Source organism: Oncorhynchus masou, chromosome 24, assembly GCF_036934945.1.
Source record: "Oncorhynchus masou masou isolate Uvic2021 chromosome 24, UVic_Omas_1.1, whole genome shotgun sequence".
NCBI lineage: Eukaryota > Metazoa > Chordata > Actinopteri > Salmoniformes > Salmonidae > Oncorhynchus > Oncorhynchus masou.
Genome location: NC_088235.1, coordinates 57862264 through 57887652, shown reverse-complemented (window position 1 = coordinate 57887652; position 25389 = coordinate 57862264). Strand labels below are relative to the sequence as shown.

The following is a 25389-nucleotide window of genomic DNA, read 5'->3' as shown; positions in this document are numbered from 1 at the left end:
TGTGTGGTTGCACGGCCATGGAAAACCATTTCATAAAGCTCCTAACGAACGGTTATTGTGCTGACATTGCTTCCAGATGGAGTTTGGGGATTGGTAGTGAGTGTTGCAACCGAAGACAGTAGATTTTTACGCTTTGTGCACTTCAGCACTCCCGTTCTGTGAGCTTGTGTGGCCTACCACTTTACAGATGAGTTGTTGTTGCTCTTAGACGTTTCCACTTCACAATAACAGCACTTACAGTTGACTGGGGCAGCTCTAGCAAGTCAGAGATTTAACAAACTGACTTGTTGGAAAGGTGGCGTTGAAAGTCACTGAGCTCTTCAGTACGAGCCATTCTACTGCCAATGTTTGTCTATGGAGATTGCATGGCGGTGTGCTCGATTTTACACACCTGTCCAATCAAGTCAAATCAAAATGCATTGGTCACATAGACACATGTCAGCAACAGGTGTGGCTGACATTGACAAGTCCACTAATTTGAAGGAGTGTCCACATACTTTTGTTTCTGAAATGTTTCAAACGTCTCACTTTGGCTATCATTGATTAACAGTAGTACAGTAGCAGGCTTGAAGTGTCGTGAAACATTTCCAGATCCATTGTTTTGTTGAGATGTTATATGTTAGCAGATGCCAATACAGTCTGGCTTTAACAATGGGATAAAATGTCAGATATCTAGTCAAGAATCTACTTGGGGATTTTAATTTGGTGTAAAAGTAGATTAGGAACTCTACTGTGAGGCAGACTGGATCATCCAGTCCATTTTCCTTTGGTATTTCCTGACCCATGTGAGCGTTTATAATGAAAGACAGCAAAGCACATTCTCCACCCTGTCTCTCTTCTGAGATGCAAAAGTGAAACATATCTGTTTTCCCAATAGAGTAATTGACACATGATGCAGATTCCATCCCCCTCACTTTCCCTATGACAAGGGGGATAAAAAAGTCCTCAAAAACTATATCTCAGTGAATAATACCTTATCTGGCAATTGACCCACTCTACCCTTTTCTCTCTCCTTCTATCCCTGTTATTATTCTCAGACATTCACCCTCAGGTTGAATTTGAGTCCCATGCTTCTCCCTAGTCTTTTCCCTTCCTCCCTCTCCTCCTCTCTTCCTTCCTCCCTCTCTTCCCTTCCTCCTCCCTCTGGCTGGCTGCCACTCCTCCCAGCGGATCTGTGCCTGTGGTAGTGGTGTATGTTGTCAGTTGAGGCCGGCCCCCTCTCTCTCCTCAGATGGAGGAGTGAAGCTCACTGACACACATACAGACGCAACAAGCCACAGGCAGGCACGCTACCAGACAGACCGGCAGACAGGTAAGCAGGAGGCAGGCACCATGACGCAAACAGGGGACAGACTCAGCTCTGTGACAACAGATGCCTCCCACAGAACTGAACACTGAAGTTTACTTTGAGAGCCTCAGTGGAGCTGGAATAAGCAGAAAATAAGACAAATAACAAGACGGGATGAGGAGTTCTTGACTGCTGTTTTTTTATGCTGAGGAGGAGGGGGTATTTACACACTTTTTCTGTAGTTGCTGAACCTGTGGAATTACATCTATGAGTCAGGGGAGGACTAAAGCCAGCATGGTATTCAGCTGGCAGAAGTCCTTTGCCATCCTGAACCCCTGGAGGAAAGGTACAGTATGCTTCATTTTGAACCTGTCTCTGTCCCTTGTGCCATCATGTTGTCTCATCCTACCAGCTAGATTTGCCAGCACAAGTTGTCATTTGAGTGTCTGATGGATGTGTGTTTGTGGTTTGAGACAGGTGTAATTTCAGTCTGAAAGTAGAGGGTGTCTTTAGCATTGGGTTGTTATGGTGTCAGGATTTTAGGAGACTGATAGTCTCATCACATAGACCAGCGGTTCCCAACTCCTTGAGTACCCCCAACAGCACATATATTTTGTTGTAGCCCCAGACAAAAAACACCTGATTAAACTAATTGAGGGCCTGATGATTAGTTGACAAGTTGAATCAGGTATGCTTGTCCGGGCTACAATAAAAATGTTTACTGTTGGGGGTAATCGAGGACTAGAGTTGGGAACCACTAACATAGACAAAAACAAACATATATTGACTCATATCCACATGGACTTTTTCTCAGTGAACAGATGAGAGTAAAGTAGTATTGTTGCCTCTCGGTCTAAGGAACTGCATCTCAGAGGGGTCACTGCAGTCCCCAGAGGGGTCACTGCAGTCCCTGGTTCGATTCCAGGCTGTATCATATCCGGCCGTGATTGGGAGTCCCATAGGGTGGCGCTCAATTGGCCCAGCGTTGTCCGGGTTTGGCCGGGGTAGGCCGTCGTTGTAAATAAGAATTTGTTCTTAACTGACTTGCCTAGTTAAATAAAGGTTAAATAAAAATATATATTTAAAAAATACAGATGTAGGATCTTAATTTGATCACTTAATCTGATCACGCTGATAATTTTCCTGAAATGCAGGAAATGCAAACTTCTAGTGTATTTGATTTTTTAAAGTCTTCTAAATGTGTAATTTCCACTTTGAAATTTCCAATTTATTTGACCTCATGAAAAATGTATCAACCCCTAGAGAAATGTCTATTATTTATAATCCACATAATAATGAGCATTTCCTGTTGATGAAGGATTCTTTTCCTGCTGTATGTCCCAATAGAATGTATTGAGGAGAACTGGACTTGATACAGTGGAATGGTCTCTTGATTAGAATAAGCAACAATATGCTCTTATATAGCCGAGCATGGTTTTAATTTGGAGCCCAGACAGAACAATTACTTTTGCTTTCCAATGGCAATATATTTAATTACTATACCATTGGGGAGTGAGACATTTTTTTTTTATTATTCTCATTTATGTACCATCTGTTTGTTATATACGATCCAAGCTAAAGCAAAGCATATTGTACAGACGTGCCACCAAAAATTAGGTTGACTCTTCAAAACTCGGCAGTGTCATTAAATAACCAAACTCTAAGAGGAAGGGACATTAATAGTCGGTGCTGTGGAGCCGTTCTGAAAAAAGCTGTGAAACACGTTCATATCAATCCACATCCTCATGTCTGTGGTAATTGAAGAATATCCTATTACATTAAATATGGTAATCAACAGACAAAAGCTTTATGTTATATGACAATGCAAAACCAAGTGCTTTGACAAATCATATCTGATAAAGCATAATAGCTACATATTGCATGTTGAAGGGGGGAAAAAGTCTGAAATATCCTGACTCAGAAACATAGAAATCAACTTGTGTTTAGGACCTGTTAATAGTCACAGAATCTATGGGGCTCATGTGATACAGTGTACTTTATCATTCTCCTTCCACTCCTTTATAATGGGACTATTCTGTAGCTTACAGGTTTGTCGACATTCCAAGATTCCGCCTCTATCAGATAACGATCTCAGCTTATGTACAGTATGACCAACACATGTTGGGAAGGACACATGTTGTCCCCCCTCAGATCCTCAATTCGTTTTGTCCTGAGACCGAGAATTTCCAGCATTGTTGTAGTTGTGAAAGAGCTTAGACTCCCCTTGGCAGGAATGATGTTGTTTGCCATGATCCTTGGGTTGGATGAAAATAACCATTGTAAAGATAACGCTCACACTGTGTACAGTACATCAAGGCAAGGCATTTATTGGTGTATTCTTGTGTGGCCCTATTGTTGTCTTCGATCCCTGTTAAGTTCACAGAACGAGGATTGCAAGAGGAGGTGAAATACAATGAAACAAATTATTTTTGGGGAAAAGGAGTTTATCACAACTCAGGATATGACCCAGATGCAGACACAGAAGATGGATAGTTTGGTTCTCAGAATATTTATTATAACAAAGGGGCAGGCAAAGGGCAGGTCGAGGGCAGGTAGAGGTTCGTAATCCAAGGCGGAGTCAATCAAGGGACAGAACGGCAGACAGGCTCAGGGTCAGGACAGGAGAAAAGGTTGGAACCGGGAAGACTAAAAAACAAGAACTAGAGAACTGGCGAAATGGGAAACATGCTGGTAAGACCTGACAAAACAAGATGAACTGGCAACAGACAAACATAAAACGCAGGTATAAATACACAGGGGATAATGTGGAAAAATAGGAGACACCTGGTGAGAGGTGGAGACAAGCACAAGACAAGTGAAACAGATCAGGGTGTGAAAGAGCAAACATTCAGAAACATCCTTGGGCTCTTACTTTGCACATTCACTCTGGCTATCTACTCCGATTTCAGAGCACTCTTGTCTGAGTGTGCCAGAGCGCAGAATAACTGATGCATTTACGAACACACCCTCTGTGCATAGCGTTTCCCTGAGCACATAGTAAGGAATTACATCAGCAGTGTTTTAAAATGTTCACATTTATAGCGATAAAAAAATGAAAAGAGTCCCCACTTGCCTCCCCGTATTCATCACCCTGACTCATAAACAACCAGGCAGAACGGCACACAGTGGAATTCACTGATATATGGCATGGAATCATCCTGTGAGGACAGGCTGACAGGTATGATTCAGATCCTGAGGAATTTGAGCACCTGGAGGGAGTAAGGGGAGTACTTTACATGTTAAACATCAGATTTACTTCAACTATGTGTGAAGTTCAACTGTGTCTTGATGCCCTAGTTTTTTCCAGTGTGATCCTGCCACAATAATTAATGACCATCACAATAATCAAAAGCCAATAGCAGTGTCGATGTAGGATTCCTTCACAAAACCTACAACAAGATTTGGAATGGCCTATTTAAACTTATTCATTTTGATTTGTGTTCAATGTTGAAGTAATATGTGTTATTTAGAAACATCAGAGTTGGTTGGTGAGGGGGATTGTGGGAGGATTCAAACTCCAGACCTGAGCTGTTGGAGGAAACTAGCCTCAAGGAGACTTGACTTGAGTTAGCTCACCCTTGCCTTATCCTAATGGCGTCTGATAGTGGAGGAGTGGGGAGCGGGGTCTCTGCTAGCATCTAGCTCGCAGTCTGGGAATTCTACTTGGGGTCGACATTACGTCCAAGGAAGAGGTGGAATTGGGAAAAAAGATAGAGACATGGAGCTGAGAGGTGCTCTGGTGGGTTTCCTTGGGGGATGAGATGAGAGATGGGGAAGGGCTGAGAGGTGCCCTGGTGGGTTTCCTTGGGGGATGAGGTGAGAGATGGGGAAGGGCTGAGAGGTGCCCTGGTGGGTTTCCTTGGGGGATGAGGTGAGAGATGGGGAAGGGCTGAGAGGTGCCCTGGTGGGTTTCCTTGGGGGATGAGGTGAGAGATGGGGAAGGGCTGAGAGGGAAGGTGTGTTGTGGTATTTCACACCTCATCAGGGCATCTTGTTTCTGTCACCTGAACTGCAGTTGAAATGATGTTGGAAAATATGTTTTTTTTGTTTTCTTTAGGGTCAATTGGATCACAATGGTGTTTTCCTTGAATTATAAATGTGTCTCTTGCGTATCCACCTCCAGTTATCATTACATCCATAACAACTTGAGGTTGAAACATGTATTGAAAAACATTTCATGACAGTGACTAGTAATGGGCATGAAGTTCTACCAGCAGACTTATGGTCAGTCCAACTAACCACTCAAAGTGCTAACAGAGAAAGGACATTCTCCAAAGCCCCCCGGCCGTAAAAATAGCACGCCTGTCACAACCTGTTTATGACCTTTCCACTTAGGATCCAAGGGGCCAACTGAATTAATAGTTTTGCCCGGGGATTTCACATGCCATTGCCCAGAGCCTGAGCTACTGGAGCCCGCCTTTTAGCATTCGGGGAAGCACACCTGCGTGGGGAGATAAAACCTACTTCCAAAAACACTAAGCAGGAAAACACCCTTTCCAGTAGAAAAAAAAGTTTATTTGAAACTCTTCTTGGCCGAGTTTAATTAATGGGAGCATTTCAGTAGAAATATACTGTACATGCTCAACCTAACAACATCTGTCATTCTCTAGTTGTAAATCATCTGTTTGTTGGGATCTCAGCTTCCACCCTACTGCGTGAGCAGTAGTGGAATGTTGAGTCTGCACATACACAGGTCAACACACCTCAGGGAGGGTCCGTGAAATCTAATGAAGGACACACACACACACACACACACACACACACACACACACTGAAGAGGGGAGGAATGGATATTACCCCTCCTTACAGCACATATTTTTGCCCCTCCCCAATCCGACCAGCTTCTGCCAACTGGCTGGCTGGCTGTGTTTTCCCTGTGAGGGAGTGACAGCCATCCAGGAGCTTAAACCGTTGTTCTCACAGTAGAGTGGAGGCTCCAGGCATTTGGGAGGGCGATCCATTTATCTGAACTCCCCTTTAAAGAGATCACTGTGAAGTTGATTATCCGGGGCTTATTTTTGTTGGCTAAGCTGATTGACAATAATCAACTGTGTGTCTGGAATGTGAAATTAATGTTAAGGGATACACCTGACTCTGTCTTTTATGACAGAAAGGATGCTAAAGACGAGTCTAGGGGGGCGGACAGTGTGTAGCCTAATTATATGTTGTGGGGTTACTCAGCCTTACTGAAAACAGGCTGACTCAGCTGTCTGTTCAACTACAGTGTGGGATTTCAGATCTGTTTTGTCTTTCCGTTGATGACACCTGGATGATGTTGACACTTGCTTGGGTGCAATACCAGATCATTTGAGGGATCAAGCCAAGCAGATTGTATCACAATGGTAGGAGTTGAATAAGCAAGGTGACTTCAGCGTGTGATTCATGTCAATCTGGTCCCATTTCTGTCTGCTGATAATTCAGAGGAGCAGGCATTTACTGCATTTATGAGTAAGGATAAGATAGCATAAACAGAGAAGAAAAGAGTCAAATGTTTGATTTTTGTTTTTCTAATTTCTTGAACCAGTTTCTTGATTAACTTTAATCCATGAAATAATGTTTTTAACAATCTCCACCTTTTATTAATTTCCCCATTCTTGGTTTTGAAAATAGGTTCCTAGTTTCTTCAGTCCCAGAAAAATATGTTTTCTCTTAAAACCTCTTCTATTTCCCCCTAAATACAAACATAATTATTTTTCATGAGATGGCCATAAACAATAACATAGGTTTAGAAAGGTCTGGAACTCACCATTCTGGTAATAGTTAGTTATAAAGTGTTATTTTGTAATTTGGGTGAACTTTAACATTGAGGTGGGTCTTTAAAAAAAAAAATCACCTGACGGCAGGAACAGCACCATCTAGTGGACAGAACCTGGTCATATCAGGATGTCGGATGAGACATAGACCTAACAACTTCAATAGACCTAACAACTACTAATTTCTGTGAACAGGTGGGAAAAACATCACTGAATTCACAACAAATGGCGAAGAAACATTACTCCGACTTTGGTCCAAATTATTTTCAATGACTGTACAGGGGCAGAACGACAGATTTGTACCTTGTCAGCTCTGGGGTTTGAACTTGCAACCTTCCGGTTACTAGTCCAACGCTCTAACCACTAGGCTACCCTGCCACCCCATGTGATGGATTGGGCTCTTCTAGGCTGGGCTCACTCACTCAGAGGGAATAGATTATTTGTCAGGATAGGCCAGAAAACATAACACGTTACTCCCTATGCAAATGTGGCTTCTGAAACCTGACACAGACGGAGCTTCCTGGCTTTATAAGGCATGAGACCCGAAGGCGTTCACAGAGCACTTTGCACATCAAAATGTCAATTGGTGCTGTTAAAAAAGATGGCTTGGATAAAGGGACTTCAGAAATGATTTCCTCTAGGCTTGCTCTGTTTAGACAACCTGAAACACAGCAAACCTTTAGTTCTTTGGTTTGCTATTGAGTGAGAACCTATAGCCAAAACCAGTTGACCAAAACCAGGTCAACTTCTCCAACTAAGTCATTCCAGTACTTCTGCTGAAAGATAAGGTATTGAATAAAGAGTTTGTGGTCGAGGTTATGGAAGAAAACTGATTGGGAAATAGGGTCTCTTCATATTCTGCAAACACAGGCATTGACCTATTTCTCTTGTTTGTATTTTACAAAACACATACCTTCACTTTATTCATACTCCTGGGCACTTACATTATATTGCATTAGTCACATTCCAAGCTGCCTGGAGCTGGGTGAGGTGCTGTTTGATCTCTCTGAACAGGGAGCCAGGTCTCTAGGTCATTAATTGAAAATCCAAAGGGATTTGGATGCAGATTGCTTTCTTCTCAGGACAACAGAACAAAATGCCCCCTCATCAGCAAATCCCTGTGCTCAATTAGAAGCCCAGCACTGCTTTAAATGCTAGTGCATATCAATTCCTAGGATGTCAGTGAACTTCGAAGTACAAGGGGAATCACACCTTGTGAGAGTAAAGCTTTGGCTGCTCGCATAAACATTATGGTAATGAAGTTTACCATTTGCTTGCACGTTAAAGAAAACTTGGCGGAAATTGAAAAAAAAGGGTCCGAGCCCTAAGAAGTTAAAGAAAACTCGGCGGAAATTGAGAAAAAAGGGTCCGAGCCCTAAGAAGTTAAAGAAAACTCAGATTAGTTATTTTTGGTGGGACAGTTGGGGGCTTTAGTTTACAGTAGCAGATGCAAACATTTAGTAACTTTCAACCAAAATACAACAGCCTACATGTTGTGCAGTGTGTCTGTCTATGGGATGAAGTGCAGTACACTAGTTGTCAGGGCCGACTCTAGTCTTGTTGGGGCCCTAAGCAAAATTGGGTTAGGGGCTCCCCAACTCACGGCAAAACATTTTAGTGGCCCCCCTCTTGATGCTGGAGAGAAAAAAATTGTTTTAAAGTTAATTTTCTTGTAATTCTGCAGATTTTGCCATGGGGCAGAGAAAACTGCAATTTCATAATACATTTCATGCAATTCTAGTCTTTTTGCCATGGGGCAGAGAGAATAAACGTGCAGTTGTACAGCAAATTTCCTGCAATTCCACCCATTTTGTAATGACTTATGCCATGTTAATATGATATCTGAGTGAGAATGACTAACAAATCATTGGGCCATGATTATTACAAGTTTATTTAGCTGGCTAGACTAACTACCAATAAAAAATTGTTTAGCTGATTGAGTGACTGTCAGTGGCTAATTGAGTGACTGTCAGAGGCTAATTGAGTGACTGTCAGTGACTGAAAAAATGCTGATGCATAACCACATTTTTAAATTGCTCGTAAGTTGAGACCTCGACTGAGCTCATGGAACCGGCCCTGGTAGCTGTTATGCAGGAGATCCTCAATGTTGTTCTTTAACTATCTACTCCTTCTGGTCTGTTGCCATCATGTGAGATACACCAGTTCCCATTACACTCATATTGATAACACATGACTGACCATAGACTGACCTGATAAAGACAATGAAGAGAAAGTCAGAGCGGTACTGCGAGAGGGTTACACATGGACTGCAGTCTCTCATATCTCCCCCCAAGGGACCACAGCCTTATCGAGGCTTAGGGAGCTGCTGTAAATGGGTATACATATGAGATTTACTAGTTCTTTAGTGTACAGTCATAACCTTGAGGGCCATCCCAGACATCCATTTCCCATACTTCTGATTGGACTGCTCAGGATTCAGGAGTGTCCATGCTATGTGTTCATCTGGGAGCAATAGGGCTTGGTTAAATGTGTGTTTTTATTTGCAGTCTTGCTGTTGTTTGTACTGGTGAAACCTCTATTAAGGGAAGCACCATATGATCCTGCATACGCTTTTGTTCAGGGCTCAGGCTAGATCAAGCATGAACAAGCATTTCGCTACACCCGCAATAACGTCTGCTAAACACGTGTACGTGACCAATACATTCTGATTTGATTTGATTAGATCAACGGCTGTATATTCCAGACTCCGGAGACATGCTAAGGAATGACTTACCTCAGACATAACTCACACTTGGACAAGTCTTTCATCTGAGGTTGCGAGGTAATCGTTGACACAATAGGGCATAAACAGTGTTGAAGTACGGTGCCTTCAGAAAGTATTCATACCCCTTGACTTATTCCACATTTTGTTTTGTTACAGCCCAAATTTTTCTCCCACCCATCCACACACAATACCCATAAAGACAAAGTGAAAATATGTTTTTGAAAATGGAATACAGAAATCTCATTTACATAAGTATTCACACCCCTGAATCAACACTTTGTAGAAGCACCTATGGGGGCAATTACAGCTTTGGGTTATCTTAGGAATGTCTGTATAAGCTTTGCGCATCTGGATTTGGGCATTTTCTCACGCTCTGTTAAGTTAGATGGGGAGTGGCGGTGAACAGCAATCTTCAAGTCTTTCCACTGATTTGTTTTCTGAAGGCACTGTAGTTGTACTTTTGCTCTGACCACAGTGGAAACAGTTATGCTACATTTTCCTGGCGTTTGAAGAAAACAGGAAATACATTCCCTTGCCTCTACTGCAACAATTTGTTTTGAGAATACTGTCTTGAGTTAAGACAGTGAAATTCTTTCCACATGTAACATTAGCACTACGGGAATGTCATGTAGAAAGTACACATCTCATTCCAATTAAGTGAGACATACCAAATGACACATGTACACCACATGCAATTTTGTCTATTAAAACTCATTCATGATATCTACTTCAATAAACAGTGGAATTTTGACTGAATGTACTTCAGTTGAACACATTGAACTCAGAATTTGAAAGAGAAAAACACATGTAGGCTACATTTGACTGTATATGCTAGCAAGTATTGCTTTCTGATACTAATGTTAAAGTTATTTTGTCCACCAGTGGAATTTCTGAATCTTATAATATTTCCAAGAGGCCAACGTTGTGGCCCTGAAAAACCCACGTAACTGCTCCGCCATCTTGATTCACAAGCTTTGGGCAGAATTGGCAAATGTAAACTAACTGGGAAAACAAGGCCATTGTTTGAAATGGGAAGAGACCTGAGCCAGAACCAAGGCTGACAGGAGCTGCTATCTAACCCCAAAACAGTATTATCACAACTGATTGTTTTCTCAGGGATAACATGGGTGTGCCTCCATTGTCGTGGATGTTATTCACAGTGAAATAAGAAAACAATGGGTTTTGTTTTGTGAGAAAAAGCAGGCGAGCAAACAGGGTGGAAGTATCTCCACCTCACAACCCCCACTAATATTCAAATGCAATTCCATACTAAGAAAATTCATTCAACTTCAAAAATGAGGGAAGAGGATCACTGTAATATGATTTATTACAATGTAATTGACTGGCTGCTTTGAAATCTGACACGTCACCATCTCCAAATAGTTTGTCAGTAGAGTGTTATAACAAAACATGGTGGTTACACCTATTCCAATCAGTTTTGTGTGCTCATCTCAGTGACCAACTTCCTGCCAATTAGGTTTTAGGATCATCACTCAGTAGTCTGAGCTCCTGTGAATTTGATCATCCACCATTCTATCCATGTCCCCTCCAATCCAATCACAAACTCCGCCTGCCTAATTTCCTACCAATCAGCTATGTAATTCCCCTGGAAGTGTTTATATATTCCTGCAGCCCACTGCAGTAAAATATTTAAAATGGCCTACCACAACTCCTTAAGTAGGCATAATTTAAGTAGGCATCATGTTAGGAAGTTTTGTTTTGTTTGGTAATGAGGTAAGGTGGTAATGGGATTCAACTAGTATTTATATTCAAATGAATTCAGTTTTACTTTTCTTTTAGCTCTCACAAATGTTTCCTTCAAAAACTCCCCTCACTAAAGTGAATGAAAGCACTGGATTACATCTTCAAAGCCCTTTTTAATCTCACATTTGCCTTGCCCAGATCTTCAATTTAAATAGCCTCTATAATAGCCTCTATTGTTGAAGTTTTATCTAACAATCTGCTATTACGTTATACCAGAAAGATGCTTGGGTTAGATTTGCAACACAGGACTAAATAAATAGAATAAAGTAATACTCAGATTTAATTCAAACATATGAGGTGCTCAAGGAGATGGTGGAGGTCTTCTTGGGTCCAACCCGAATGGACCTGAGGACAATCACACCAGGACCCGAACGGACTCGATCATTTCAAAAAAGGTGGGACCCCGGAACCAAACCGAGCCGAGAACAATCAGACCCGAATCCGAATGGATCCGACGACAACCGAACCTAGACCAATGATGCATGGATTGCCCTGGATTGCTGATACTATGTATTGTTCACTGACCATGTTTACATGCACACCAATATCCTGTTATTATTCGGGATACTCAAGTATTTTGTTTTTGAGTTGACACATGTAAACATCATATCCCGTTTACAATAACTCGAAAAAGCTTGTATCCCGGTTATGAGAAACCCGGCTAAGATGCCTGGGATATATTGATCTTAGAGGGGATACTGCGGCATGTAAACATCTTATCTTGTTTACTGTTGTTTTTTGCAGGCTCAGTTTTGCATAACATGGGTGTTGTGTGATGATGTTTTCATCTGATTGTCAAAGAAATCACTTTAAAAAGTAGGCTACCTGTGCAGTTCATCACCTATAATTCCATAATTTATTTTGCTGATACTCCTTACTGGACCGTATAGCCTACTGGCTACTTTCACCCCATATCTAGACAACTTTCTGATTTATCATTTCTGACATTAGGCAGGCCATTTGATTGTCCGCTACAGTTAGATAAATTAATTTTTTCTTCTGTCACAACTTGTTGACCCAGAAGGCTAAATAAAGTAGTGCTCACCAGAATAATCTCTTCCATCGATAGAATGAATGCATTAGAAATCTTGTCAACACCTGTAAAGTTGATTGTTTCGTTTAGGCACCGGGGAGAAAAAGCAATAACTCCAAAACAGATTGGTCCTGTGTAAAATGTCCAAATGTCATACGTTTGACCGGTTTTAAGGAAATGAAAAGCTGAGAAAACTATGAAATACCTTTCTGATAGGACTTCAACTCATCTTGGGTGCATATTTTATGTGGTTGAAATACTGTCTGCTTGCATAACAGTGTCAAAGATAACACATTTACATATGCGCGTTCACATTTTCTTAGGGGATACTGAAAGAAAGAAATCATATTTCTCCACTCCTGTTCCTGAAACAAAATCAACATTTATTGTATAATTTTACTGAGAGAAGTGTATAATTCTGCAGGAGTTTATATTATATTATGCTACATGTGAGAGGTTATAGACCGACAGTCAGTGTCCAGATTTCAGTTACTATTCCATTTAACCCATATTAATTTAAATTAAGAATATTTGTTTATTTTTGGATACAGGGAAACTCATGAGTGGGATATCAAAGGTCCAGCTACTATGCAGAATACTGTGCGCATGTAAACGTGTTCACTGAGAGGCTTTGAATCCACAGGTCGGCCATATTGGCACTCCCCAGAAGGAGCAGTCTTCCATTGGAAAGAATGCAATTCAACAGTATTTTCCATGAAATGTTTTAAAGACAAAATTACATGTATTTAACTATTTTTCTTGTTGTAGTGGGAACAGTTACATTAGTAATCTCTAATGTCTTTATATATATATATATATATATATATATAAAAAAAATGTTTAGCTCACATAATATACTTTAAAAGTATGCCAAGATGGGGGCATGGTGGCTTCAACACAGCGGCCCCTATTAGTGATCTAGAGTATATATATATATATATATATATATCTAGAGTATTTACATTTACATTTAAGTCATTTAGCAGACGCTCTTATCCAGAGCGACTTACAAATTGGTGAATTCACCTTCTGACATCCAGTGGAACAGCCACTTTACAATAGTGCATCTAAATCATTAAGGGGGGGTGGTGAGAAGGATTACTTATCCTATCCTAGGTATTCCTTGAAGAGGTGGGGTTTCAGGTGTCTCCGGAAGGTGGTGATTGACTCCGCTGTCCTGGCGTCGTGAGGGAGTTTGTTCCACCATTGGGGGGCCAGAGCAGCGAACAGTTTTGACTGGGCTGAGCGGGAACTGTACTTCCTCAATGGTAGGGAGGCGAGCAGGCCAGAGGTGGATGAACGCAGTGCCCTTGCTTGGGTGTAGGGCCTGATCAGAGCCTGGAGGTACTGCGGTGCCGTTCCCCTCACAGCTCCGTAGGCAAGCACCATGGTCTTGTAGCGGATGCGAGCTTCAACTGGAAGCCAGTGGAGAGAGCGGAGGAGCGGGGTGACGTGAGAGAACTTGGGAAGGTTGAACACCAGACGGGCTGCGGCGTTCTGGATGAGTTGTAGGGGTTTAATGGCACAGGCAGGGAGCCCAGCCAGCAGCGAGTTGCAGTAATCCAGACGGGAGATGACAAGTGCCTGGATTAGGACCTGCGCCGCTTCCTGTGTGAGGCAGGGTCGTACTCTGCGGATGTTGTAGAGCATGAACCTACAGGAACGGGCCACCGCCATGATGTTGGTTGAGAACGACAGGGTGTTGTCCAGGATCACGCCAAGGTTCTTAGCGCTCTGGGAGGAGGACACAATGGAGTTGTCAACCGTGATGGCGAGATCATGGAACGGGCAGTCCTTCCCCGGGAGGAAGAGCAGCTCCGTCTTGCCGAGGTTCAGCTTGAGGTGGTGATCCGTCATCCACACTGATATGTCTGCCAGACATGCAGAGATGCGATTCGCCACCTGGTCATCAGAAGGGGGAAAGGAGAAGATTAATTGTGTGTCGTCTGCATAGCAATGATAGGAGAGACCATGTGAGGTTATGACAGAGCCAAGTGACTTGGTGTATAGCGAGAATAGGAGAGGGCCTAGAACAGAGCCCTGGGGGACACCAGTGGTGAGAGCGCGTGGCGAGGAGACAGATTCTCGCCACGCCACCTGGTAGGAGCGACCTGTCAGGTAGGACGCAATCCAAGCGTGGGCCGCGCCGGAGATGCCCAACTCGGAGAGGGTGGAGAGGAGGATCTGATGGTTCACAGTATCGAAGGCAGCCGATAGGTCTAGAAGGATGAGAGCAGAGGAGAGAGAGTTAGCTTTAGCAGTGCGGAGCGCCTCCGTGATGCAGAGAAGAGCAGTCTCAGTTGAATGACTAGTCTTGAAACCTGACTGATTTGGATCAGGAAGGTCATTCTGAGAGAGATAGCGGGAGAGCTGGCCAAGGACGGCACGTTCAAGAGTTTTGGAGAGAAAAGAAAGAAGGGATACTGGTCTGTAGTTGTTGACATCGGAGGGATCGAGTGTAGGTTTCTTCAGAAGGGGTGCAACTCTCGCTCTCTTGAAGACGGAAGGGACGTAGCCAGCGGTCAGGGATGAGTTGATGAGCGAGGTGAGGTAAGGGAGAAGGTCCCCGGAAATGGTCTGGAGGAGAGAGGAGGGGATAGGGTCGAGCGGGCAGGTTGTTGGGCGGCCGGCCGTCACAAGAAGCGAGATTTCATCTGGAGAGAGAGGGGAGAAAGAGGTCAGAGCACAGGGTAGGGCAGTGTGAGCAGAACCAGCGGTGTCGTTTGACTTAGCAAACGAGGATCGGATGTCGTCGACCTTCTTTTCAAAATGGTTGACGAAGTCATCTGCAGAGAGGGAGGAGGGGGGAGGGGGAGGAGGATTCAGGAGGGAGGAGAAGGTGGCAAAGAGCTTCCTAGGGTTAGAGGCAGATGCTTGGAATTTAGAGTGGTAGAAAGTGGCTTTAGCAGCAGAGACAGAGGAGGAAAATGTAGAGAGGAGGGAGTGAAAGGATGCCAGGTCCGCAGGGAGGCGGTTTTCCTCCATTTCCGCTCGGCTGCCCGGAGCTCTGTTCTGTGAGCTCGCAATGAGTCATCGAGCCACGGAGCGGGAGGGGAGGACCGAGCCGGCCTGGAGGATAGGGGACATAGAGAGTCAAAGGATGCAGAAAGGGAAGAGAGGAGGGTTGAGGAGGCAGAGTCAGGAGAAAGGTTGGAGAAGGTATGAGCAGAGGGAAGAGATGAAAGGATGGAAGAGGAAAGAGTAGCGGGGGAGAGAGAGCGAAGGTTGGGACGGCGCGATACCATCCGAGTAGGGGCAGTGTGGGAAGTGTTGGATGAGAGCGAGAGGGAAAAGGATACAAGGTAGTGGTCGGAGACTTGGAGGGGAGTTGCAGTGAGGTTAGTGGAAGAACAGCATCTAGTAAAGATGAGGTCGAGCGTATTGCCTGCCTTGTGAGTAGGGGGGAAGGTGAGAGGGTGAGGTCAAAAGAGGAGAGGAGTGGAAAGAAGGAGGCAGAGAGGAATGAGTCAAAGGTAGACGTGGGGAGGTTAAAGTCGCCCAGGACTGTGAGAGGTGAGCCGTCCTCAGGAAAGGAGCTTATCAAGGCATCAAGCTCATTGATGAACTCTCCGAGGGAACCTGGAGGGCGATAAATGATAAGAATGTTAAGCTTGAAAGGGCTGGTAACTGTGACAGCATGGAATTCAAAGGAGGCGATAGATAGATGGGTAAGGGGAGAGAGAGAGAATGACCACTTGGGAGAGATGAGGATCCCGGTGCCACCACCCCGCTGACCAGAAGCTCTCGGGGTGTGCGAGAACACGTGGGCGGACGAAGAGAGAGCAGTAGGAGTAGCAGTGTTATCTGTGGTGATCCATGTTTCCGTCAGTGCCAGGAAGTCGAGGGACTGGAGGGAGGCATAGGCTGAGATGAACTCTGCCTTGTTGGCCGCAGATCGGCAGTTCCAGAGGCTACCGGAGACCAGGAACTCCACGTGGGTCGTGCGCGCTGGGACCACCAGATTAGGGTGGCCGCGGCCACGCGGTGTGGAGCGTTTGTATGGTCTGTGCAGAGAGGAGAGAACAGGGATAGATAGACACATAGTTAACAGGGTACAGAAGAGGCTACGCTAATTCAAAGGAGATTGGAATGACAAGTGGACTACACGTCTCGAATGTTCAGAAAGTTAAGCTTACGTAGCAAGAATCTTATTGACTAAAATGATTGAAATGAAACAGTACTGCTGGAGTAGGCTAGCTGGTAGTGGCTGCGATGTTGACACTACACTAATCAAGTCGTTCCGTCGAGTGTAATAGTTTCTACAGTGCTGCTATTCGGGGCTAGCTGGCTAGCTAGCAAGGTTGATTGCGTTCCGTTACTTTAAAAGAACGACAATAGCTGGCTGGCTAACCTAGAAAATCGCTCTAGGCTACACAATTGTCTTAGATACAAAGACGGCTATGTAGCTAGCTAGCTACGATCAAACAAAATAAACCGTTGTACTGTAATAGTTACTACAGTGCTGCTATTCGGGGGCTAGCTGGCTAGCTACGTTAGAAGAACGACAATAGCTGGCCAGCTAACCTAGAAAATCGCTCTAGGCTACACAATTGTCTTAGATACAAAGACGGCTATGTAGCTAGCTAGCTACGATCAAACAAAACAAACCGTATATATATATATATATATATATATATATATATATATATATATATATATATATATATATATATATAAAAAATCCATTGACTTAGACCCGAGTGACGAAAACAATATGTTTATCAGCCAAATTGCTCTTCTGGTTAATGAATAGGTCTTAATATGTGTTACGTACGCCTCTGGTTCAGTTCCAATTAGCCATGAGGCTGACCAATTAGCTGCTTGGGGGTTTCCAGGAAGCCATTTCCTGAAATACATACAAATACACAAACCACAACACAGAAACTGGGGAACATAACAATATGTTGGCTAAGCCTTTTATAAGTCAATACATTCACCCTATTAGCGTCAAATAAATATGCTTTAGGCTATGCAGAGTCGTGTTCGGGTTAATTCGGGGCCATTCAGGTCTATCAGCTGTAGTTACATAGACCCAATGACAATCAAACAGGACCCGACATTGACTGGAAGGAAAAGTTAGAATTTTGGACCAGCTCGGGTTGGGTCTCGGGTATTTGGGTTAGGGTGGACCTATGAAGACCTCTAGGAGATGGTGTTATGTAAGTTTGTTTTTTTGGAATTCAAAGTAAGGGGGAAAAATGTTTGATTGACACAGAGGAGTATCAGATTGCCCGTGTCGAGAAAGAGGAGATGTCACATATGAATGCACCCCATCATATTATTAAGCTGGACAAGCTGGACAGTCCAGTGTGGGGCACAGATAAATAGTGTGTGTCCCGTGTACGCCTGAGTTAAAGAATGCTGGTTTGTATAAAACCAGTCTTCAGGTTTCATTGGAAGATCAAATACCTCTTAGATGTATATTTTGAGAGTACATCTGTCATTCATGGTCAAAGGAATTGGACATGCAACTGTGAGTCCTTTGGAACAAAAACACCATCCTCCTGCTTACACAAAAAGAGAGAATATTTCAAATACCTGAGCGGCTCCAGTCTTACATTTACTCTTGACATTCACTGTCCTTAAGAAAGAGATGTTGTAATTAGATGTTAGTGATGTTCTCAGGTATTCTATGTCTCTGGTCAAGAAAAGTACATTTTGTAATCTGAAAGAGTTTACTTTTTGCTTCACCATCCCTTGAGTGCACCTGAAGCTTTCTGGCATATGGTATTGTTGTAGCCCTTAGAGTAGACTGCTATGCAACACTTGAAAACTGGCGTACACTCACATACATTTTTTATTTCATTGGGGATAATTGTGAGTGAAATTCAAGTCACTTGTGGGAACACTCGATATAGGCAACTCGGGTAAATGCGCAAAAAAAAACTGCTTTACTAATTGTGCTTTTCATTATTCACAGGGAAGGGGGACAATGTGCTGGATAATGAGGTTGTCTTGACCAAGATGAAGCTCTTCAACAACTTCCATGAGAAGCTCCTCAACAACGCTGATGATTCTTCATCCACTATCTCCATGTCAGTATCCGAGCAGGACATCTCAGAGCCTGTCAAAGGCTTGAAGGGGAATGCTGATCTGGATAACATGCCTGGAAAGCCCCTGATGGAGTCAAACTCAGGCTACCTCTCTGACATTTTCTCAGACTCACAGCATCCCATGCTGTACAAGTTTGAGTCGGAGGACTCTGGAGTGGAACTGCCCAGTGGAACCAACTCTCCCTCCACACCCACCGGCTCAGAGCAGAGCTTTGTGGTCCACAGCCGGGAACCCTCCTATGACTCCTGTAACCTCAATACTCCTGTCCCTACCCCAGGTCCACTCCTCACCATTGAACAATGCTCTGACACCAAACAAACAGAGGATATAAGAGACACACCATGTACGACTGTAGACAATGCTGTGCTGGAGTGTAATACTGTGGAGTTGGGGGCTGAACTTAACACAGAGGTTGAGAGGGTAGAACTTCATATAACTGAGAAGGACATACATATGGAGAGGGCCCCACACAGGGCCTTGAAGGACACTGCTGAGGACAGTGACAGGGTTTCAGATGAGCTGGGTGAGAACAGGGCTGTGACTGACGGGATCAACTCAGAGAACACAAGGTCCAAGAGCCAGTGCTCTACAGGGGCCTGTGATGATATGACAGGAGTTCACTTTGAGCAGCGGCCTCTGAGGAAAAGCACGACGAGCGACAGCCTTGAGGAGTATATGGAGGAATGCTGTAGACTGAGTGAGGTAAAGATATCCCCGCCCCCCACACTTGGTATCTACTCCCAATGTTTTATATTCTGTTTTATGTATAAAAGATGAAGGTTTATTGATGGGGAAATGTGTTGTAGCTATGCCATCTGTGTACTTTCATCTGCAGCATTAAGTGTGTTGGCTACTTGATCAGAATCAAGGACCTCATTTTTTCATTCATATGAAAAACACACATCTCTTAAAATGTTTCAAACCAGGGATACTTTAGTGACTTCTCACTAATTTAAACATGATGCCCTAAGTAGTTTGATGGATTTTGGGTGGTGGACAACAAAGGTCTTTACGCTCCCTAATTATCCCTGATTACCAACCCTTCCCAGTCTCTATGTCAGCAGCTAATCATGGAACCTCTAACGACAACACGGCTCTAGGAAATGGGCAGGAGAGTATTTCAGGGAATTTGGGTGTATTCCGAGAGAAATGACTAAACTTTGTCCTTGCGTTTACAAGTAAGTGCTAGATTAGAATCAAACCAATAGAGGTGTAGACCACCTCATCACATTATTGCAATAAGATAACATCAAGCATCATAGGTGCTTGTTGATTTTTACAAACAGCACAGCTTAAATCTCTAATTATGTGTACAAAATAAATAAATACAGTATTCTCATACTGAACCTCCATTATATGGGCGGCAGGTAGCCTAGTGATTAGAGCGTTGGACTAGTAACCGAAAGGTTGCAAGATTGTATCCCCGAGCTGACAAGGTACAAATCTGTCGTTCTGCCCCTGAACAAGGCAGTTAACTCACTGTTCCTAGGCCGTCATTGAAAATAAGAATTTGTTCTTAACTGACTTGCCTCGTTAAATAAAGGTACAGATAAAAAGATAGCTATGACCTCAACTTGTCCTTCATATAACTGAGAAGGCAACAAAAAGCTACTTTACCTATTCAAAAGGACCAGTAGAGGCACGTTCCCGAATGAAAGCTTGAGAATGACAGCTGTGCTTTCATTCATGTTTGGAAAAAATATATATCTTATTTTTCATGTTCCAAACGAGAAAACAGTGTTGTCTTGTAGAGCTGCACCTGACAGCTGTAGAGGTTTGCCAACCGATAATAACCTGTTTGACGTGCTGCTGTACACATCACTATCAGCTCTCAGCTCTGTCTTTGATACGGCGTCAAATGCTCTCTCATCTGAATGTCTGGTCGATTTTGGTTTTGACTGAAGATGAGCGTTTCGTCAAAGATGCTTTGATCTTCTCCCCCAAAAATCTGAGTAACATTTATTTCACTGTAAGTAGCCTAGTCATCAATTTAATTAGGCAATAAGGGATACGTGAGCTATAAAAGTTTGCCGTGGACAGTTTGGTGTGCTGTGTCAAGCAAGGCAAGGTGAAAGTGATGCCCATGACATCTGTGACCTTTTGACAATCTCCCAGGACACAGATGGGTATCTCCTCAGATCCTATCTTGGATGACACACGAGCTGTTAGTTGATCTCACATCCTTTACACGATACACAAAATGTTCAACAATCCAATATTAATGAGCAAACTAATCTGTTAAAGAATTTGAGGTGGCCAAACTAGAAAAACTAGGCCATACTTCAAAGCCGGCACCTCTTAACACACACTTCCCCATCTCACCCTCAAAGACCTTTCACAACAATGTCACATTCAAAGACCCAGTGAAGACAAGGCTGTATTATGGCATACAGCAGGGGAATCTTAACACAGGGCCTAGTAGCTTACAGACTGAAAGGAAAGGTGGAGAGGGCATGTGTTCCAGTGCGGGGGCCTATTTCATGCTGCCGCATGTCAAACAGCACCTGTTCATCTGTGCTGAGTGACTGTGCAGATGACTGTGGTGATATTGTCCCGGAGAACCAGCCAGCCAGCCAGCCAGCTCCCCCCCCCTCTCTCTCTCTCTCTCTCTCTCTCTCTCTCTCTCTCTCTCTCTCTCTCTCTCTCTCTCTCTCTCTCATCTGGTTCTTGCTGCTCCCTGGGCCCAGAGATGGACGGTCTACCTGGACGCATCAAACAGGTGTCAAATTGCTCAAATTACTCACATATTTACCTAGATAAAGCCCCTTTGATAGCCTCTAGGGCCCCTTTAAGGGAACAGCCGGCTACCAGCGGGTGGCGGTTATTTTTGGGGGCCCTTCCGTGGCTTACTTCAGAGGTGTATTGCTGACAGGCAGTCTGGCGGTAAACCTCTTCATCATCATCATCACTTGTCACCACAGCTAATAATGCCATTCCTTTGCCTGCCAAATGGGGCTCTGTGGCCCCAGGAATTTAGATATTGGAAGCCCCCCCACCCCACCCTCAGTCAAAAACATCAAAGACTCTCTCTCTCTCTCTCTCCCTCTGCCCCTGTTTTATAGTTTTAAGTGGTATGATGGCCTCAAGATGGTCTGTCAATCAAATGTTTTGAAAAGAACATCATTCCCTACGCATGCTGAACATGGAAACAGTAATGTCAGTTAGCACTGCCAATAACACTGCCTTCTACCATAGCGACAGGGCTGCAGGGCAGTGCAGAGTGCAGCGCAGACATATTTCACCATGAGGAGAAGAGGTTTATCATATGGATGTGTTTAGCTATCCGCCTGATCTTCAGCGTGCCTCTATCCAAAGGAGGAACCACAGGGTATTCAAAGCATATTTTCCCCTCTGTTGAAGGATGTGTGGAACACTGTGGAATATGGTGTCATAAAATAATGAAGACCGGGGAAGACGGCAACTCCGGGTTAATTAAAATGGCGGTCTTGTCGAATTCCCCAGCTGCAGCCCATAAACATGCACATGATGTACAGTAACAAGCACACTTCCTCGGGGCTTCAGATGCATTCCACTGATTCGTCTGTTTATGATGAGCCGGTCTGTGTGTATTGTGGTGCTCGTTCCTTTATGCCCTTTGGCTCAAGGCATCTGTAGAGTACATGAGAAGTATAGCTGCTGAATTGATGCAAGACACCCAAGGACTTATTACATTTACATTTAAGTCATTTAGCAGACGCTCTTATCCAGAGCGACTTACAAATTGGTGAATTCACCTTCTGACATCAGTGGAACAGCCACTTTACAATAGTGCATCTAAATCATTTAAGGGGGGGTGAGAAGGATTACTTTATCCTATCCTAGGTATTCCTTGAAGAGGTGGGGTTTCAGGTGTCTCCGGAAGGTGGTGATTGACTCCGCTGTCCTGGCGTCGTGAGGGAGTTTGTTCCACCATTGGGGGGCCAGAGCAGAGAACAGTTTTGACTGGGCTGAGCGGGAACTGTACTTCCTCAGTGGTAGGGAGGCGAGCAGGCCAGAGGTGGATGAACGCAGTGCCCTTGTTTGGGTGTAGGGCCTGATCAGAGCCTGGAGGTACTGCGGTGCCGTTCCCCTCACAGCTCCGTAGGCAAGCACCATGGTCTTGTAGCGGATGCGAGCTTCAACTGGAAGCCAGTGGAGAGAGCGGAGGAGCGGGGTGACGTGAGAGAACTTGGGAAGGTTGAACACCAGACGGGCTGCGGCGTTCTGGATGAGTTGTAGGGGTTTAATGGCACAGGCAGGGAGCCCAGCCAACAGCGAGTTGCAGTAATCCAGACGGGAGATGACAAGTGCCTGGATTAGGACCTGCGCCGCTTCCTGTGTGAGGCAGGGTCGTACTCTGCGGATGTTGTAGAGCATGAACCTACAGGAACGGGCCACCGCCTTGATGTTAGTTGAGAACGACAGGGTGTTGTCCAGGATCACGCCAAGGTTCTTAGCGCTCTGGGAGGAGGACACAATGGAGTTGTCAACCGTGATGGCGAGATCATGGAACGGGCAGTCCTTCCCCGGGAGGAAGAGCAGCTCCGTCTTGCCGAGGTTCAGCTTGAGGTGGTCATCCGTCATCCACACTGATATGTCTGCCAGACATGCAGAGATGCGATTCGCCACCTGGTCATCAGAAGGGGGAAAGGAGAAGATTAATTGTGTGTCGTCTGCATTGCAATGATAGGAGAGACCATGTGAGGTTATGACAGAGCCAAGTGACTTGGTGTATAGCGAGAATAGGAGAGGGCCTAGAACAGAGCCCTGGGGGACACCAGTGGTGAGAGCGCGTGGCGAGGAGACAGATTCTCGCCACGCCACCTGGTAGGAGCGACCTGTCAGGTAGGACGCAATCCAAGCGTGGGCCGCGCCGGAGATGCCCAACTCGGAGAGGGTGGAGAGGAGGATCTGATGGTTCACAGTGTCGAAGGCAGCCGATAGGTCTAGAGGGATGAGAGCAGAGGAGAGAGTTAGCTTTAGCAGTGCGGAGCGCCTCCGTGATACAGAGAAGAGCAGTCTCAGTTGAATGACTAGTCTTGAAACCTGACTGATTTGGATCAAGAAGGTCATTCTGAGAGAGATAGCGGGAGAGCTGGCCAAGGACGGCACGTTCAAGAGTTTTGGAGAGAAAAGAAAGAAGGGATACTGGTCTGTAGTTGTTGACATCGGAGGGATCGAGTGTAGGTTTTTTCAGAAGGGGTGCAACTCTCGCTCTCTTGAAGACGGGACGTAGCCAGCGGTCAGGGATGAGTTGATGAGCGAGGTGAGGTAGGGGAGAAGGTCTCCGGAAATGGTTTGGAGAAGAGAGGAGGGGATAGGGTCAAGCGGGCAGGTTGTTGGGTGGCCGGCCGTCACAAGAAGCGAGATTTCATCTGGAGAGAGAGGGGAGAAAGAGGTCAGAGCACAGGGTAGGGCAGTGTGAGCAGAACCAGCGGTGTCGTTTGACTTAGCAAACGAGGATCGGATGTCGTCGACCTTCTTTTCAAAATGGTTGACGAAGTCATCTGCAGAGAGGGAGGAGGGGGGGAGGGGGGAGGAGGATTCAGGAGGGAGGAGAAGGTGGCAAAGAGCTTCCTAGGGTTAGAGGCAGATGCTTGGAATTTAGAGTGGAAGAAAGTGGCTTTAGCAGCAGAGACAGAGGAGGAAAATGTAGAGAGGAGGGAGTGAAAGGATGCCAGGTCCGCAGGGAGGCGAGTTTTCCTCCATTTCCGCTCGGCTGCCCGGAGCACTGTTCTGTGAGCTCGCAATGAGTCGTCGAGCCACGGAGCGGGAGGGGAGGACCGAGCCGGCCTGGAGGATAGGGGACATAGAGAGTCAAAGGATGCAGAAAGGGAAGAGAGGAGGGTTGAGGAGGCAGAATCAGGAGATAGGTTGGAGAAGGTATGAGAAGAGGGAAGAGATGATAGGATGGAAGAGGAGAGAGTAGCGGGGGAGAGCGAGCGAAGGTTGGGACGGCGCGATACCATCCGAGTAGGGGCAGTGTGGGAAGTGTTGGATGAGAGCGAGAGGGAAAAGGATACAAGGTAGTGGTCGGAGACTTGGAGGGGAGTTGCAATGAGGTTAGTGGAAGAACAGCATCTAGTAAAGATGAGGTCGAGCGTATTGCCTGCCTTGTGAGTAGGGGGGAAGGTGAGAGGGTGAGGTCAAAAGAGGAGAGGAGTGGAAAGAAGGAGGCAGAGAGGAATGAGTCAAAGGTAGACGTGGGGAGGTTAAAGTCGCCCAGGACTGTGAGAGGTGAGCCGTCCTCAGGAAAGGAGCTTATCAAGGCATCAAGCTCATTGATGAACTCTCCGAGGGAACCTGGAGGGCGATAAATGATAAGGATGTTAAGCTTGAAAGGGCTGGTAACTGTGACAGCATGGAATTCAAAGGAGGCGATAGACAGATGGGTAAGGGGAGAAAGAGAGAATGACCACTTGGGAGAGATGAGGATCCCGGTGCCACCACCCCGCTGACCAGAAGCTCTCGGGGTGTGCGAGAACACGTGGGCGGACGAAGAGAGAGCAGTAGGAGTAGCAGTGTTGTCTGTGGTGATCCATGTTTCCGTCAGTGCCAAGAAGTCGAGGGACTGGAGGGAGGCATAGGCTGAGATGAACTCTGCCTTGTTGGCCGCAGATCGGCAGTTCCAGAGGCTACCGGAGACCTGGAACTCCACGTGGGTCGTGCGCGCTGGGACCACCAGATTAGGGTGGCCGCGGCCACGCGGTGTGGAGCGTTTGTATGGTCTGTGCAGAGAGGAGAGAACAGGGATAGATAGACACATAGTTGACAGGCTACAGAAGAGGCTACG

General features: G+C 45.0%; 1 protein-coding gene across 2 annotated transcripts in view; it reads left to right on the top strand.

Annotated features, from left to right (window-relative positions):
• The first annotated feature begins 1215 nt into the window (after window positions 1-1215).
• Window positions 1216-25389, top strand: part of LOC135512374 (uncharacterized) — a 46579-nt gene continuing 22405 nt past the window's right edge. For both annotated transcript variants that reach the window (XM_064934361.1, XM_064934359.1), the window contains exons 1-2: window positions 1216-1634; window positions 18484-19319. In XM_064934361.1, the coding sequence (XP_064790433.1) occupies window positions 1556-1634; window positions 18484-19319 (915 nt within the window). In that variant the 5' untranslated portion in view covers window positions 1216-1555. The remainder of the gene's footprint in view (window positions 1635-18483; window positions 19320-25389) is intronic.